The sequence below is a fragment of the Pungitius pungitius genome, chromosome 14, assembly GCF_949316345.1.
Source record: "Pungitius pungitius chromosome 14, fPunPun2.1, whole genome shotgun sequence".
In the NCBI taxonomy this organism is placed as follows: Eukaryota; Metazoa; Chordata; class Actinopteri; order Perciformes; family Gasterosteidae; genus Pungitius; species Pungitius pungitius.
In genome coordinates this window covers 15,328,767-15,345,586 of record NC_084913.1, presented here as the reverse complement: position 1 = coordinate 15,345,586, position 16,820 = coordinate 15,328,767, and the positions used below count along the sequence as shown (strand labels likewise).

Genomic DNA, 16,820 nt, shown 5'->3' with positions numbered 1-16,820 from the left:
CGTATCTGTAATTGCACTTGTCTCCTTGGTATTAAAGCCAAGTTAATAAAATCCCAACCCGCTTGATACCCGTGACCCCTCTAGTGCCCTGTCTCATAACTATTCTGTTTCTCTGCCATACTCAAGTCTTCCTTTTTGTTTGGGCCTCCACTGCAACAACAGTTGAAAAATACATGATTTGGCTCGACAACAGAATCTACCGCCTCCTCCGATGTTAACATTTATGCATTGTCTAAATCTATTTAACACTTAACAGCAAGTTTAAACGAGCGAGGAGAAAAAACTGCAGGAGCTAGGCAGCGTACCACCATGGCTTTCACAGTACATTTCCTTCTAGGCGGCCCTGTAAAATGTTATATAACAAACAAACACTGAATCTTAAGCAGGTGAATCTGTAAACCGGCAGAAGAAACCGTGATTTGACTTCTGCTAATCAATCGTTTTCTGCAACAACAAAAAAAAGTATTTTTTTCTCCCCTTGGTAACATTTCAGCTGCGGTCTGTTTGAAGACAATCAACAATAAAGAGGGAATAATGGAGAAAGCAAGAAATGGAGAGGAAGAGGGAATAGAAATAGAGGTAGAAGGCTGTAGCTCAGGGGGGGTTACAAGTTTGCGTTCAGAGCCCCCAGATCCGAGTAGAGTAAAAGTGAGATATCAAACAACTCGGTGAGCGATGAAAGAGAAGAGAGGTGCGGGAAAGAGAGAAGCACAGTGAGGGAAAAGCTCTCTTCTCCCGTGTGTTGTCGTCTTTTTTCTTCCTCTCCTCCCTTCCTCTCCTCGCTGCGTTTCAGTGGAGCGAGGGACGACCTCGCTGGGTAGAGCGCGGCTCTTCTTTCTCTTTTAAGTCCCACTCACTCTCTCGGTTCCCTTTGAGGATCAGCCAGAGGGATCAGCCGAGGAGAGCGAGTGATGGAAAAAAAATAAAAACGGAGAAGGATGGAGAAGATAGACGGGCGGCAGACATCTGAAAGTGTGGGGGGCAGAATAAAAAAAAGGCAGACAAGACGGCAGAGAAGGAGGAGGGACGATGGAAGGATGGAGGGTTTGAAGGACAGAGCAGTAGAAGGATGGAGGGATTGAAGGATGGAGGATGGGGCATGTAAGGATGGAGGGATGGAATAAACGACTCAGAGTACTTGGAGGACAACCCCTCATTGTCTTTGAGTCAACCCAAACAAAAATCATAAAAGAGCAAGACAAGACGTCTGTTCAGGTGTCACATGTTTGATGACTTGGTGGTGTGTCTTTGTCTCTTCAGAGTCTTGAAGACTTTCACCACTTTTCAACCTGGTGTTTATCAAGAGACGTGCTCATAGATCTCCTGAAAGACTTCATTCAGCACGAAAACAAATGAAATCTTTGTTGACTAAAAACAACAAAGGGCTTCACGTGGCCCTAGAGCAGCGTTAACGTCCAATCAAATGAGGTGTTGTGCCACTACTTTCCCAGCCTTTAAATACAACTCCACTTCAGTCTATATGGCAAATAGATGTGTGCTCTGATGGAGTAGAAAGGAAAAAGACAAGAAATAAAAAAGACAATTGATTTAGAGAGACGCAGGAACCTGAGAACATTTGGACGCTGAATAGATGAAGTTGATATGACAGCATAGATAAAACAGGAGCATAACCGATTTCTGGAGCTGTCTGCAGCTGCTGCTGCTCCTTTCAACATCTCGTAAGAGGTGATTTAAACAATTCCCCACGCCGTCTTCATGTGAATTTCATCCTGGCACTATGAACATTTGTAGAAGCCCTTGAATGTCGCCGTCTATCCAACAGGATGTTCACTCCTCAGTGGAGCCGCGTGGATACAACGGGCGGGCCGTGAACCGAGGACTAACGGGGGTCAGCGAGGACGGAGACGCGCAGCGAGCAGATCTGCAGCCATGCATCCGCATGCTAAACAGCCACAGCAGATGCACGACGCGCAAGAGGTTTTGTTTTCCAACGACGAAGGAAAAGACATACATTTCTATTTATTTTTTTTCCCCGCCCTGGGTCATGAATTAACACACTCCCACACAGCTGACAAAAAAGGTGCACAAAGGCATGAGAGCGCAGCGTATCCCTGCCCGGCCTTGATATGCATATGTGCACAGAGCTCACAAGACAAAAGAGGCAACAGGAGAAGAGGGCTGGTGAAACCAGCGCCTGGCTCCAGCGCGGTTAAGCCTCTGCAATTTTTCGAGCGCTTTCTTGAGGGGGGTTTAGATGAGGAGTGGAGTGTGTGGGGGGTTTATAGCATACTACCCCCCCCCCCCCACAACCTCCCCGCGTGCTGCTTTGCCGGCAACCATCCCGCTCCATCCGCTCTCCACTTCTACACGCCTTTAGCCTTCTTCTGTCTGTTCTCTTCACGCAACTGCCAACTGGGGTGGGGGTGCAGCAGCGTCGCTCTGGTCTGGAGCTACGGCATGGCGAGGGGTCAGTCTCCCTCACACACATATGCCATGTTTAAAAAAAACAACAAAAACAAAAAGGTGACTGCAGTTTTTCCGACCACCACATCAGCACTCTGGGTGAAAGCCTCTTCAACCAAATGGATGTTCAGTGCAGGAGGGGGGGGGGGGGGGGGCAGTGCACGCTCTGCACGTGTCAGCCACAGTCAGTCTGGATGTCAGTACAAGTGCTCAAGAAGTCCTTTGTAGTCACTGCCTTATGCACGTGGTATTTTATCCAAAAAATGCTTCATTCCAATATCATATTTAATAATCAAAAAATTCCCCCAGGTTCCATTGTGCATCACTGAGCTGTCGTAGCAGGTTACTATCTCGTTTGACAACTACAGTGTAACTTCAGAACATGCGCACAAGACAGAGACATTCCTGCTGTGTTTTTTGGAGACGCCTCAATCTGGCCGGGCGTCCTCAAAACAAAGAGCTAGCAGACGGCAGTCCAATTTATTTGTTCTTAAATCAGGACCTGTAATCGCGCCCTGGCACTTTGCAGTCTCTGTGTCCGCTGGGTTTCCAAGGAAACATTGTGACTTGAGACGTGAAGTGAAACAATAAAGTGAAAGAACTCGGAGGTTGTGCTACGTCAAGGTTAGAACATTGAGTTTTGCGAGGGAGTTATAGCAGTCGCTCTCAAAGCAGAATCATGTACTGTAGGATTCAGACACAGTTTATTCTTTACATATTGGAGAGGAGGCGTGTGTGTGTGTGTGTGTGTGTGTGGCAATGCATACATCTGCTTCAGTGTTTGTGCTGGAGTGTGAGAGACAACTGCATATATGAGACAGAGAGAAAAAGAGAGCAAGAGAAATAGAAAGAGAGGGATGTCCTTTGTATAACATGGCAGGCGATAGAAGAGGACAAAACAGAGAAGAGCATGTGAAACAAGGATGAAATAGCAACGTGGGGAGACAGGAGGGAGGGAGGCAGAGAGAGAGAGAGAGAGAGAGAGAGAGAGAGAGAGAGAGAGAAAGTAGTAGTGGAGGTGTGGGGGGAAGCAGAGGTCTCTTAACCTTGTGCGACGGGGCGTGTGCTTGTAAATAAACATCAGCCTGAGATTATTCCGAGCACGAAGGCCTAGACCCGGGGGGCCTGAGGTCAGAGTGGGCCCATACCTGGCTCTGTCCCTCACACACAAACACACACACACACACACACACACACACACACACACACACACACACACACACACACACCAAACACATAGATGTGGTGTTATAGCCTATTCAAATACCCACGAGCATGCATGCATCTTAACACACTCATTAGCAAACACAGACACAAGCACAAGCACACGCACACACACACACACATCACAATTTGTGATTCAAAAAAGTGGATTTAAACAAAGAGAGTAAGCACTGCTGAAGTACCCACTCACAGTGCCCACAGAAATTCCACACAAGTCTGCGTGTGTGCGTGCATGCAAAAACAGACACACACTCCGTCTTTTGTTGTTGTTAACACCCCAGATGTCTGCAGACACCCAGTCATCCCGAGCCATGACGCTGTGTTTCATCCATCCCGCTCTTTTTGTTTTGTTTTGTTTGTTCTTCCCTTGTTGTATTTCCAGGAACAGACTGATGAGTACAGACACTGGGATGTGGGATTGTGGCAAAGACATAACATGGCGAGAGATTCACAGCACACTTGCATTAATTTGTTGTCTACCTTGGGCTTTCCCGCCCCCCCCCCCCGCCACGTGGCTCTACAGGTGTCTACTACAGAACACAGGTCTGTATTGTTCCCTCACACTGTGGGCATGGGACAATGAGGATACCGGCCATTTTAATCATAGACTCGTCGCCAGATTATTTTCAAGATGAATCGATTAACAGTTTTGTTGTAAATGATAGAGGAAAAGGAATCATGCCTCTTGAATACATTGCATTCACTTATTACCGAGCCGTCTGTAGTCTGGGACTTTTTCATCATGACTGTACAACGAAACGTGTTCATTTCAGGGAGAAAGTGACACAGGACACATATTCTTGTAACTTCAGCGCAAAATAAAGTCAGTTCAGATGGAGATGGTAAAAATCCCACTAAGAGCGATCCCTGAGAAAACTGAATTAACCAGCAGGACCAACAGAAAACACATCCATTGCATACGTGGTGAGCTTACTGTTCGATGCTGGGAGAGAGGTAGAGTTTGGGGAAGACTTGGGTGGCCTCAGCATCCTCAAAGCTCACAGAGAGAAGAGCTACGTCCTCTCCAGGGTCCACCGCTGTGTCCTGAGAAAGACAAAGCAAGGACGGTAATGTTACCTGGTCAAACCATCCTCTATACCAGGCAATGCCTCCTCTGAGACAAATACCGCAGATTTGTCGAGGCAAACTGATTATTTTAGGTTCCAGATTTGGTTAAAAGTTTAACGGTAGTTATGAGTACATAAAACAATCTATTTAGGTAGCAGACATTTTTGGTTTCGTGGCAGCATTTAGAGAATCTTTATAGTTCATAAAAGTATATCAAACTTTGGGAAAATCCACATTCTAAATGAAAGCCTTATTTGATCAGACATCTGAAAGAATTCAGATTAAAACCTGGCCTTGGGGATTGCACACTATAATGTGTGGGCAAGTCCCAAAATCTGGAGGGAGATGGAGAAGAGAGGAGGAAAGACACCAGATGAAACATCTGTTTTGTTTCATGCCACATTAGCTTCAACAGCTGCACCACGTGGCTGAGATGATGACTGGGAGCACCAATCAAATCATGTGTGAGATGGATGCAGAGGCCACCCGGAGCTGCTCGCTGCAAACATCGTCTGTCTCTCCGAGGTTCCAATTTCTCATTCTGTGATGTTTTTCCTCGAGCATGGCTACTTCTCAGGCACTGCCATTAGTGCAATTCCACATCAAGTACCATTCCGGGCTCTCTCTCCCGACAGAGGCTCGGCGGCATTAATCAAATGTCTTACAGATGGTTTGAAGTCATCCATTTGTTATAATTGCTCCATGCCGTGGTGAGAGGAAAGCTAACCACCACACACGATGGACAGAGGCGAAGAGCAACCAGTTTGCAGCACGGCAGCCTCAAACGCGACGGGCCTCATTAGCTGATTACACACACTATGCTGACCACCAAACCAAACTGACCATTGGTTGAAGAGAAATACGTCTGAGTGGGTGCACATTTCCTCTCCAAGTGGAGTGGACTTAATTTTTCTGCAATCTAATAACTTAAAAAAAAGTAAAAAACACAACATGAGCATGGGATATAATGTATTGGACCATAATAAACAGATCTTGAATGCACAGTGCATTACCACAGAAGAACATGCAGCTAGAGACAGTCACAACAATGGCAGCAGCTCTGCTGACTATCATGCAGCAGGACTTGTCGTGGCAGATGCATTAGGGGGTAAAGACATAAAGAGTCGATGGGAGGCTATGAAAGACAGCGGGGTGTGTGGCATCCAAAAGTGTTGCCTGACGGAATCAGCTCACATCATTAGAGCGTGCATCAGTACACAGGAACGGCCCTCTGTCCTACAGCAGCACTCGCAGGCATCTGCCGCTGACAATATGGGACAGATAGGAACAGGCGTGGAGATGCAACGCTGGGTCGGAGGTGGGGGGTTTAGGGAAGGATTGTTTTGCTCCAGTTTGTCGCTGTCAAGTCCAGTTCTCATCATTAAAGGTGATTTAATGGTGCTCCCTTTGGACCACGGAGGAGTAAACAGACAGATGAGACCCAACAGGAAGGTGAGCGGGCCAGGAGAGGAACAGAGGGCTGCTCTGTACGGGCTGCAGCTGACCAATCCCCCAATTCGGTCCGACTAAGGGCGCTGTTGAAGAGAGAGCCTTTTTGTGGAATGATTCAGACTCATCGCATCCCAGCAGACAGCAAAGGGCTGTCACAAGTCATATTGCATCAAAGAAACACAAACTAAAGGCAGAGCCTTTAACTTTTTGCCAATGCCATTTTAAATCAAATGTGCTAGACGCAGTTGCTGAGGCTATGTACATGAAAATATTATTTTTGTGTAACTATACATCAAAATTGTACATGTTTGACAAACATTTCTATGAAACTGGTAGTAACACAAAAACCTTGTCAACCAGGTATGAGCTCCAATTAAAACATACAACAGGATTTGAACAATCTACAGTCACATTATTGGCTCTGTGAGGCTTCACTTGAAGTAGTCCTGGTACAGTCACAAATACACACATGTATGCCTCGAGATCAGTCCTCTATGGTCATAGTAACATTAGAAATTATGCTCACCATCCGTAACATTTACTGTGTTCACCATCTTGAACCTTTCCTTTTAGCATAATTGCTAATTAGCATAAAACAGCGCAGTTGACGGGAATTATTTCCTTTTGCACATGGTCCCTTCTACCCAACTATTTGAAAAATCTTCCCCAAAGCATTGACCTCTGATGGTAAAGTCAGGCATTCACCTCTAGTCATTAAGGTTAAGCATTGACCTCTGATGGTTGAGGTTAAGCATTGACCTCTGATGGTTAGGGTTAGGCATTGACCTCTGATGGTTAGGGTTAAGCATTGACCTCTGATGGTTGAGGTTAAGCATTGACCTCTGATGGTTAGGGTTAAGCATTGACCTCTGATGGTTAGGGTTAAGCATTGACCTCTGATGGTTGAGGTTAAGCATTGACCTCTGATGGTTAGGGTTAAGCATTGACCTCTGATGGTTAGGGTTAGGCATTGACCTCTGATGGTTAGGGTTAAGCATTGACCTCTGATGGTTAGGGTTAGGCATTGACCTCTGATGGTTAGGGTTAAGCATTGACCTCTGATGGTTAAGGTTAGACATTGACCTCTGATGGTTAGGGTTAAGCATTGACCTCTGATGGTTAAGGTTAGACATTGACCTCTGATGGTTGAGGTCAGGCATTGACCTCTGAACACATCAAGACATAACCTGATGATTGGCGAGGTGGAAATTTGACCATAGGGTTAGCGTTGAAGAAAGTTATAATAATTCATCAAAGATATGGGCCAGATGTGATTGCCCATATTTTTCAACGGTTGTTGATATTTATCAGTCTAGACAAAAATTGTGGAACGCCTAACTGAAAAATTCAGTCCTTTCAGTTATTGTAAATTCTGACTTGGGGATAGAACATCAGTCAGAGAGAGAACGTTGACCAAAAATTGAGTTTTAATAGAGTCTAAGAGATTATAAATTGCTGTTGACCATTTGCTGCGATTTGTAAACAAACGCTTGATGAGTAAAAACAAATGTGTTGGTCTCTGAAGCTCTTGCACTGCTCAAATATCATGATCCCATTTAATGGGCAAAAACGTTCTCGCTTGAAGTAGCATGTTTAAAGTTAATTAAAGTGTAGAGGGACAATACAAATGCTTTATTTGACAGCTGGTTTTTGTTATGGAATACACAGTGTGCTGAAGTGGGTTCTTAACAGCGCAACGGTAATTTAGAGGCATTTACTCTCATGATTACCTTCTCCCTAAAAAACGTTGCAAATCCAATACAGGCAGTTGGGTAAAGATACAAAATTGACCTTTTAACCTGCATGCATTGAAACCATTATTTAAATTGAAACAGACGAGCTCTTCGCTTTGTAATTTAAAAAAAATCCCCAAATGTCCGCTAATGTTTCCGTGCACATCTACAGATCTTAAGCCCTTTCAACCAAATACACTCGAGGGCAACTGCTGCTTGCTTATGTAAAGAGTTAGTGGAGAAGCAACTTCAAAAAAAGCTTCTGCTCAACAGGCCACAGGCAGAACCCTAATGAAGAGACTTCTTCATTGGTAAGTAATGAGCACTAAAAATGGCTTGGGTCAGAGGAGGAGGCTCCTGCAGGGGTGATGGTTAGATGTTAAAGCAGTATTTACTACATGGCCCTGGGGGGATGTGACTCAACTGCTCAAGGACTGGATTTAAGGAAGCAGGCGAGGAGTGTGCGAGCCCACGTGTGCGTGGACATCAAGGTTAGAGGGTGCCTCCGAGTCAAACGCTTTCACGTGGCCGCTGCCACCCGGCTCCTTCCATCCTCCTTACTTTTTCAGTCATGGGTCCACGACACACGCACGCATGCACGGGGCCCTTCGCTCCTTGTGTCCGCCCTTGTGTCTTCCTATGCCCCGGCCTCTGGCATCTCCTCTGTGTGGCATGTGACAGGTTGGAGATGTGACAGCTGTCCTTATGCCAGACCAAGTCTGGCCAAAGTCGCAACACACACAAACACACTCATCGGCGAACGCTGCACGGGGGCTCCACTGCAGGGCTGGTACGGAGGAGGTAAGGGCACTTTGTCCGCCTTCTTCGACCAACTTTAAATGTCATGCCCGACGTAATGGGGCGACTTGACTGACAGCAGGGTTGTTGTGCGGGGACATGTCCAGCTTCTAGGCCAGCAGCTCCAAGGGGCCTTGTACATGTGCTGGACACACAATGAGTTCAGGTCAGTGGCTGCCATTCAGGTAGGATATTTCTGGAGGAACTCTGGATCTTCACTCGGTGACCAGAGCTTGCTTGGATGCATTAGGGTGCGTTCACCCTGTTTATATGATTATCTTGAGTTAATTTGAAAGCTGTCGTGGCATGAAACAAGCAACTGGGAAATACGTGTGTCTCTGATGCCAATGAGAGTTTAGGTCGCGCGACTTCCTTAGCACTGGTAATATTAGCATTTGGATGGGCACACCATTGTTCTTCTACCTCAGGGGCAACTGTGGCTAACAGGGGGGTAGTGTCATGCTTCAAGCAAAGGGTCATTGGTTCAATCCCTCTGGTGTCAATGTGTTCATGGGCAAGACACAACCCCAAATTTCTACCGTATCTGTGATAACAGTGAGTGAATGGTACAAATATCAGTGAGCGTGTGGATGGGAAAATGATGTATATTAGTAGTACATGTACCATATTAGAGTTCATTCACCAATCTAATCTTTATTATTCTTCTGTACACTTTTTTTGGATGCTCGCTGCTGCTTTCAGCTGCGGAAACCATTAAATCAAAAATGTTCAGCTCTTTGAGGACACCTGGGCTGTCCTAAAACTTTATTTTTCATACATTGACAAATTCTTTTTTGAATTGCAGAAATTCCTTTCGGTTTCCTTTGTTCCTCAAATAATGGCTCCAGCTACAAAGTCAAGCCCAATTTTTACACTTTCACTTCCAAATATTTTTGCCATTCTTCCAATAAAATGTCAATGTTGTTTAAGAGCCACATGGAAATGTCACAAAATAACATGGTTTTGGGGAATGGTCCACAGGATAACGCAAGAAATTCTGGGATACGAATTCCATATGAATCACAAGCTGATGTATCTGTATGTACACACATACATACTATGGAAAGACTGACACACAGGCTACAGATGGACAGTAAATGGAGGAAGTGGACTCGATGTCAGTTGACACAGAACTGACTTGGCAGCAAGTTCTTCATTTCTTATTTTTATTTCTGGTTGTCGATGTTGTTGATGACTTGTATTGGTTTTCTTATTGTTGAATTTAAAAAAAATCTGTTAACTGGATTTCAAGCCTCTGTTAATAAAAATTCACAGAGCAGCACTAAAATGTATATTCCCCGCTCAACGTCAAGAGCACGGAAGAGAGCGTAAACGCGACCATCGGCGGTACAACATGCTAAATGATACAGTTAAAATAGAATGGAGATCTCACGTACTGAATTATACGTTTGGGACTGCATTTTCATAAGTTTGAGAGACTCACAGTGGCACTCGAGGGCGGGCAAGCGCAGGGTCAAGGTGGCAGCTGCCAAAATGTCTTATTGCATGACATGAAATGTTCTGATTGAGAAAGAGAGTTGAGGATATTGTTCCTAATGATGTGGAGCTGCTGCTGCTGCTGCTGCTTGTGGGGAAGGGGGGGTGGGGGGGGGGGGGGGGGGGCGCAGAGATGTGATGTACTCCAGGGGCCATGATGATCCCGCTCCCTCCATCTCAAATACACAACATGCAAGCGTAAGCACAAGTCACCGCAACCTAATCTGGCACGCATGTCCAAGAGGACCTAACGTCCTCGTCTGTAATGTCTGACCCGTCCCACGCCTTTCCTTCTCTTTCTCCAACTCTCCGCTCACGTTTTAACTGATCTAAGACAGCGATGGTGGATGATTAACTAGGCAACTTTGCGTCAACCACATAGTTTCCCCCTAGTCCAAGGGCTTTATTTTAGCAGGAGGACAAAAGGCAAGAGATTACAGAGCACACATGCTCCACCTGCAAGTGTGTTGGTGGAACAGGACCCAAACACACCTAAACACTGCCCTGTTGCTGCAGCCACGAAAGCTTTGTGGACGGGGTGTGTTTGCAAACTGAAGAATGGGAGTACACCCATGTGCGTGCCTCTCCTCCGAGCATGCAAGTCAGTTAGAGCAACAGGGTGTGGAAACAGAATGTACCCAAGTTAATTTGTTTGGTGAATGCATTCATTATGTCTGCACACGATAGGAGTAAAAAGTCCTTCTATTATTAGGTCATCTTAATTCCAATATGAGATTGGGGAAATGGAGACCATTCTTTTTTTTTCACCTGAATGCGGTATTGATATAACAGAAATGTTGATCATGTGCCTTTGCAGTTAATCTCTCAATTCATCAGATTTTCATTCAACGGTTTACGGTTACAAACAGTTGGACACAAACTTTTGACGGATCGAATGTTCATTTAATGTTTGTTTAAATCATAATTCATTCATTTTCCTAAAAGTGGATAGAGTGCATGAGAACAGTACGATTAGAGATCAATTGGAAATGGCAGAATGGTTGACACAAGCTTTCAAAGAAAAACTGTGTTTCCAATTTTAAGCCTTTCAAATTTCACTGGACTGCAGGATCTTTAGAACTAACAATGAGTCCGTTAGCAGTTCTACGTAAGGAAATGACAAACGGAACAAAAGAGTAACTTTGATGCAAAAACAGCAGTTGCATTCCCCAAACTCCCCCCACACGGCAACACACCCTCCGCTGCTTGGAAATGAGATGGAAGGACCTATCACTGAGTCATAACCATGGATGAAATATAGCTACAACCAAATGGGTCAACTGTGAACTCAATACCAGCCATCAAAGGTACCATGAAAATGCATAAAATCAAATGGGAAAAGATGCTGACATTTGCGAGCACAGCTTTTTGCAATAGGGCGGAGTATACTACACTACTTCTTGATCATTTCAGTGCTCCATTCTCTGCAATGGCTTTCGTCATTAACTGGCAGATGACCAATACGGAAGCCACCACGGGAGTCACATGCGCGTCCGTGGCCAAGTGTCACCGATAGTGTGTCACTAATAGCATGTCACCGCAGCGATCTGGCCTTCGCTGTACGAACATCAAGAGAGGGTGTGTGTGTGTGTGGGGGGGCTGGAAGCCACACGGCTGACTCAAGTATGGGTTTGCATAAGCATGCCTGTGTGTTTCCAGAAATGAGCGAATGCACGTATGTCCGTGCCGACGGCACAACGCGGGGTGACCTCTAAGTCAAGTGCCATCCGACCGGTAGACCTTGTGGTGACGGCATTGTGGGCAACGTCATCAATCTCAAACTATTTTTGTGGTTGCCAGAGATTGTTTGTAAAAACACAACTTGAGAACTTTCCACTAAAAAGGCTGGACTTTTTGAGCGGAGGGGCGAATACACTGGGTTGCTTATTGTGGCATTTTCAGGGGGTGATAATTGTAATTGGATTAATATTGCTTCACTGGCAGTGTTGCAGGGTGTTTTTGTCCCACTGCGCCGTTAATGAGACTAATCCGGTCATTTGAACCACTGCAGCCCCTTACCGCATTTAGGACTGATGTTGGGCTTAAATAGCCGTGAAGTAAAACCATTTACTGCATTTCAACATGCATGCAAAGCCTATTGGTCCATGCAATTGCATGAAAAAAAGATAACGCTCATCTAGATTGAAAATAGATTGGAAAGTACAATTTTCCTTATATTCAGCAATTCACAATCAATCTTAGATAAAACACAGTATTTCTAGCATCTGACATGCGTTGCTGAAAAAAAGCTGTGTGAATACAACAGTGAGTTTGATATCAATTACGATGAATTGCTGACAGCAGAGGATTTTCTGTTATCTTAGCTGATTGTGTTACTGATAACAGAAACATGTGATACCACGAGGGAGATATGCAAGACAAAACATTCCAAAAAACAGTATCCTCCTTAAAGTTAGTCCAAGTAGACACATTAACTGGTTAGAATCTTGTCATGTCATTTTCTCTAAATATATCAGATGCAGGGCTCTAAGCTTATATTTATTTCATATAAACCTTTTTCCAGTAGAAAGCCAAAATACAAATATCAACTGGCATGATGTGTTGTCTTTGAGCTTTGGAGAAACAAAAAGGAGCCGGAGAAGAAACACACATAAAAAGTCGGATTCTTTTCACGGTAAGCCACGGGAAAGTAAAGGCCAAGACAAATGAGCAGACAGGCAACATATAGATACACAACTCGCCCCCCCCCCCCCCAAGCTACCACTATGTTAATAAAAAGCCTGGAGAAGGCGCGCAGGAGGACAAGGAATTGAGGGTCAAATGAGTGATGATTACATCAGGCTTGAAGTCATAAAACCAAAGGATTAGGGGGAAGATCATTCCTTACAGAAACCAAAACATCACATATAGATAGTGTACAACTTGATGTAAAGCGAAGGCAGAAAGTAGGCCAGAGAGAAGTAATTCCATGGAGGCGTTGGAGAAGTGTGGGGCGGCGGAGGAATAGTCAGAGAAGGGGGGAGGGAGGGGGGGTTCTCCTGAGACTGTAATGCTGGAACCCTCTGATGCTCAGCTGGGGGTACAAGCAGGTGGGCGCGAATCTCCTGTCTAGAGACGCAATGTGGGTGGTTACGAGGGAGGGTGTGGGCCAGTTTTTATGTGTTGGATGATTGCGGATCGCAGATTAGCCGAGGCGGAAAAGGAGGCGGAGTGACCTTTGGTATCAGGGAGTCACGTTGGGGGTCACTGGGGCATTAGGGAGTGGGTTGGAGCTCCGTGCTCTCTAAGTGCCCCTCCTGAGGCTGATTTCCCCTAAATCCACAGACTCCAGAGAGTATGCCGAGGCGCTATCCTTCATCTCCTTAAACAATCTTTGGGCATTTACTTCTACACTTCAAAAACAGGGTGAGGGGGCATCCACGTCTTCTATAAACACCACCTGACATTTCATCAGGTGGTGTTTTATTGATAGGCTTTCATAGGGATGTAAAGAACATTAGTTAACGGGGGATGGTGAGCTATTTACAGGCAGCTCCTTAAATAGACAGTAGAAATGTATGTTCCTTGTAGTAATTGAGGACAAACAATACAAGAGGAATGTGTTGTTGATGTAGGACATCTGATAATTAAAGACAATGTTAGATTATAATCTAATCGATTGACTGTTGATTTAAAACATTTCAAATATCATTCTCTGAAGCATGACATTTTTGTAAATGTATATATACATGTATATCATGATTATTTCAAGGCACTGTCTTTATTCTATGTTTTCAGCATACGCACATCAGACACTGAAAACAAGCTAGCCAAAATGAACAAAACTACTAATTAAAAAAATCTTAATTCAATAAAAACAAATGTCCCAAGCATTGAGAGACTCATGGTGCAAATATGCTTCCTGATTGCATGTTTGCCATGACATCATGAGGTGAAGCGTGACTCAGCCACAGTGAGAAATAAGTGGTTTATCATGTTCAAACAGTTATAAATTCATCGGCGTCAGAGGCCTTCTGTGGCATTACTCACTGCATATGGTCCCACACCTAGTCATGATATGATGAGCCAACTAGATGGGCCGAGTGCGCGTCATCAAGGGTGGGATGGGAGTTTTTCGGAGGAGTCTGATAAATCCGCTGAAGAATTACGAGCCTAATATGGCAGCCCTGGTTGTGTGGAGTGTGGGAAACAAAAAAACAGGAGGAAGACGGCGAGGAGATGGGAGCTGTCACAAAGGCGAGAGAAGGTGAAAGAAATGAAAAGGTCAAGGAGCTCACGTTGTCGGAAAACCACCCCGTCTTGCGGCCGAGGTCTGGTGCCACTAGTCATGTGTCACAACAAAGGATGAAGGAGAATGCCCGACTCCTCCACCCTAGGGCACGACCTTTCTGACAACCGGGCCGTCAATGCAGCACCAGGGGTTGTTGCTGCAAGTGATGGCTCAGTGGATGGAAGCGCACTGACAGAGGGGAAGACATGCAACACAAAAGGCCATTTACATCTGTATCCGAATCACCTTTTTTTACACTTTAAATCTCCTGAATGCAAACTGTAAAATCTCAATAACGTAAACCCAATCATCATGGCCCTTGATTTATTTGCATAAATGTTTTCAGCTTTTAGTTTTAGGTAAGGCGTCTGCTCAGGTTGAAATTGGGTGCAGTAATGCTGTACAGGACTGGACAAAGGTCACCTTTGTTGGACTCGGTCCTGCAAATATACAATGTGCCATCATTATCCCTCTGCGTCATGAAGGGAATTCTGACGCATGACGAGCAGAGGAGCGACAGACAATGCGACCCAAATTCGGCTGTTATGTGGACGTTCCGGTAAAGGCTGGAACGTGCAACTGTTTGTTGTTCATGTCGCGTGTGTTTCCTCGCTTGAGTGTTTGAGAACAAACCAAACAAGGATCCACTCATAAAAAGGAAAAGCCGTCTGGCCCTGACCAGTGCAAAAAAAGTGATGGTAATGTGTGTTAAGCAGAGCAAGCACATGCCCACACACTTCTTCTTCTGATGAAGCAGAAGTGATATACTTCTGTATTATGTGCCACGTCCTGTAATGTTCCAGTTCATTGTGTGCATTCCTTAAACGTGACTTACCAAAGGGGTCAATGGCAAACTGCTACAAATTTACTCTGTTTGGTTACAAATAAAAAAAAATAAAAAACACTGATTTGCCATTAGATATTGAGATTGCTGGCCTCCTTGTTGTGCCCGCAGCGTGCCACCTGAGATTAATGGGAACAGTTATGTCGTAACTCATAGGTCAAGTCAAATATTTACATTGGCTCTGTTGGGTTTTTCTGGGTGTGGGCATGGCCGACCACAAATGGATATTTACTCGAGCATGGATACTCTCTGCTTTCTCGTGGGCTTTCTATGTTTAGGATTCAGATGAAGCCTTCAGTCTATCCAGCTGTTGACATGTGAAGTCATGACCTATTCCCCCTCCCTATTGGGGGGCAACAAAAATGATATTATCATGAAGCATAAAAGTCAGCGGCTGCAGAAGGAGGGAACTACACAGAATTTGAGGGGGGAAGTTAATTCGGTCTGATAATGATAGCTTTGTACAGTTACAGACACGAATGTCAGGTGACAGGCATCTGCTTTTGGCTGATTCAACCAAGTGGAGACCCTGGAAACTTAAAGAGTACACAGGGACACACGTTTAGAGACGCAGCTGCAATGTGAATCAAACGCTTTGACTACAACAGGTGCTTTTTCACGGAGGCCAAATAGACCAGTGACACGCACTGATTAAAACCCTAACATAAGACTGTGTGCGTCTGAGATAGTTTGTCCCAAACATTATTTGTTAACACGCTAGTGCACAGGTGTTCTTTGATTTCAGCGCTATGCACACAAGGGGAAAGTATGACTGTGCGGCGCTTTCTTCGTGACAGTCTGGAACATGAGTGAGATGAAAGCATGTTGGTGGGCAGCTTCATCCAGACTCCCTTTAACTTTGTGCATCATTTTACTCAGAGAGCTTGAAGCCATGGAGTAACAGATGTTAAACCACCTGGTAGTCAGCGCAGCAGGGTTCAAATCCACTGAGCTTGTGAAGAAGACAAACTAGATACAAAAGGTCAGGACCTCTGACACAAAGGCCCACTTACTGACTCTACAGACATCTTCCAATAAGCCACCAGCACAATCACTCTCAATGTCCTGCTTTGTAATCATGGCTTGCCAACTTGTGTGTACATGCAAATGCTGGTGAACGTTGCCCTGCTATCGTTGGCTTTACATCTCCTTCTAAACTCTCCCATTAGCGAGTATCACTATTACACAACATTTAACCATTACCAGCTCCAACTCCACCAAACCACTCTGTCCACGAGCAATAACTGATGAAACAATGCGTCAGGTCCATGGATCAAAGCCTCAAAGGACCCTGGTCTGAGCCAGCCGATGCTACTGTGCTCCGATTGGCCAGTCGGCGTTTAAGGGGCGGGACCTGAACAAGCCACATCCACACTGAAATTATTATATTCATAATACTTCAATGTTTTAGTAATTAACATCATAACGTCCTGGTAGATTGGGTGACACCTGTGGTCCGTAATGGGAGTTGTTTTAATTTTACAACTAAAACTGTGTGAACAGCAGGAACAAATATTGCTGCTTTGCAGTGAAGGCCACACCTGGTGGG

At 45.0% G+C, this 16,820-nt stretch overlaps 1 protein-coding gene across 1 annotated transcript in view; it reads right to left on the bottom strand.

Moving 5' to 3' along the window:
• babam2 (BRISC and BRCA1 A complex member 2) overlaps positions 1-16,820 on the bottom strand; it is a 58,402-nt gene that overhangs the window by 15,040 nt on the left and 26,542 nt on the right. Inside the window, exon 7 of the mRNA XM_037486059.2 lies at positions 4,583-4,692. Within this exon, the coding sequence (XP_037341956.2) occupies positions 4,583-4,692 (110 nt within the window). The remainder of the gene's footprint in view (positions 1-4,582; positions 4,693-16,820) is intronic.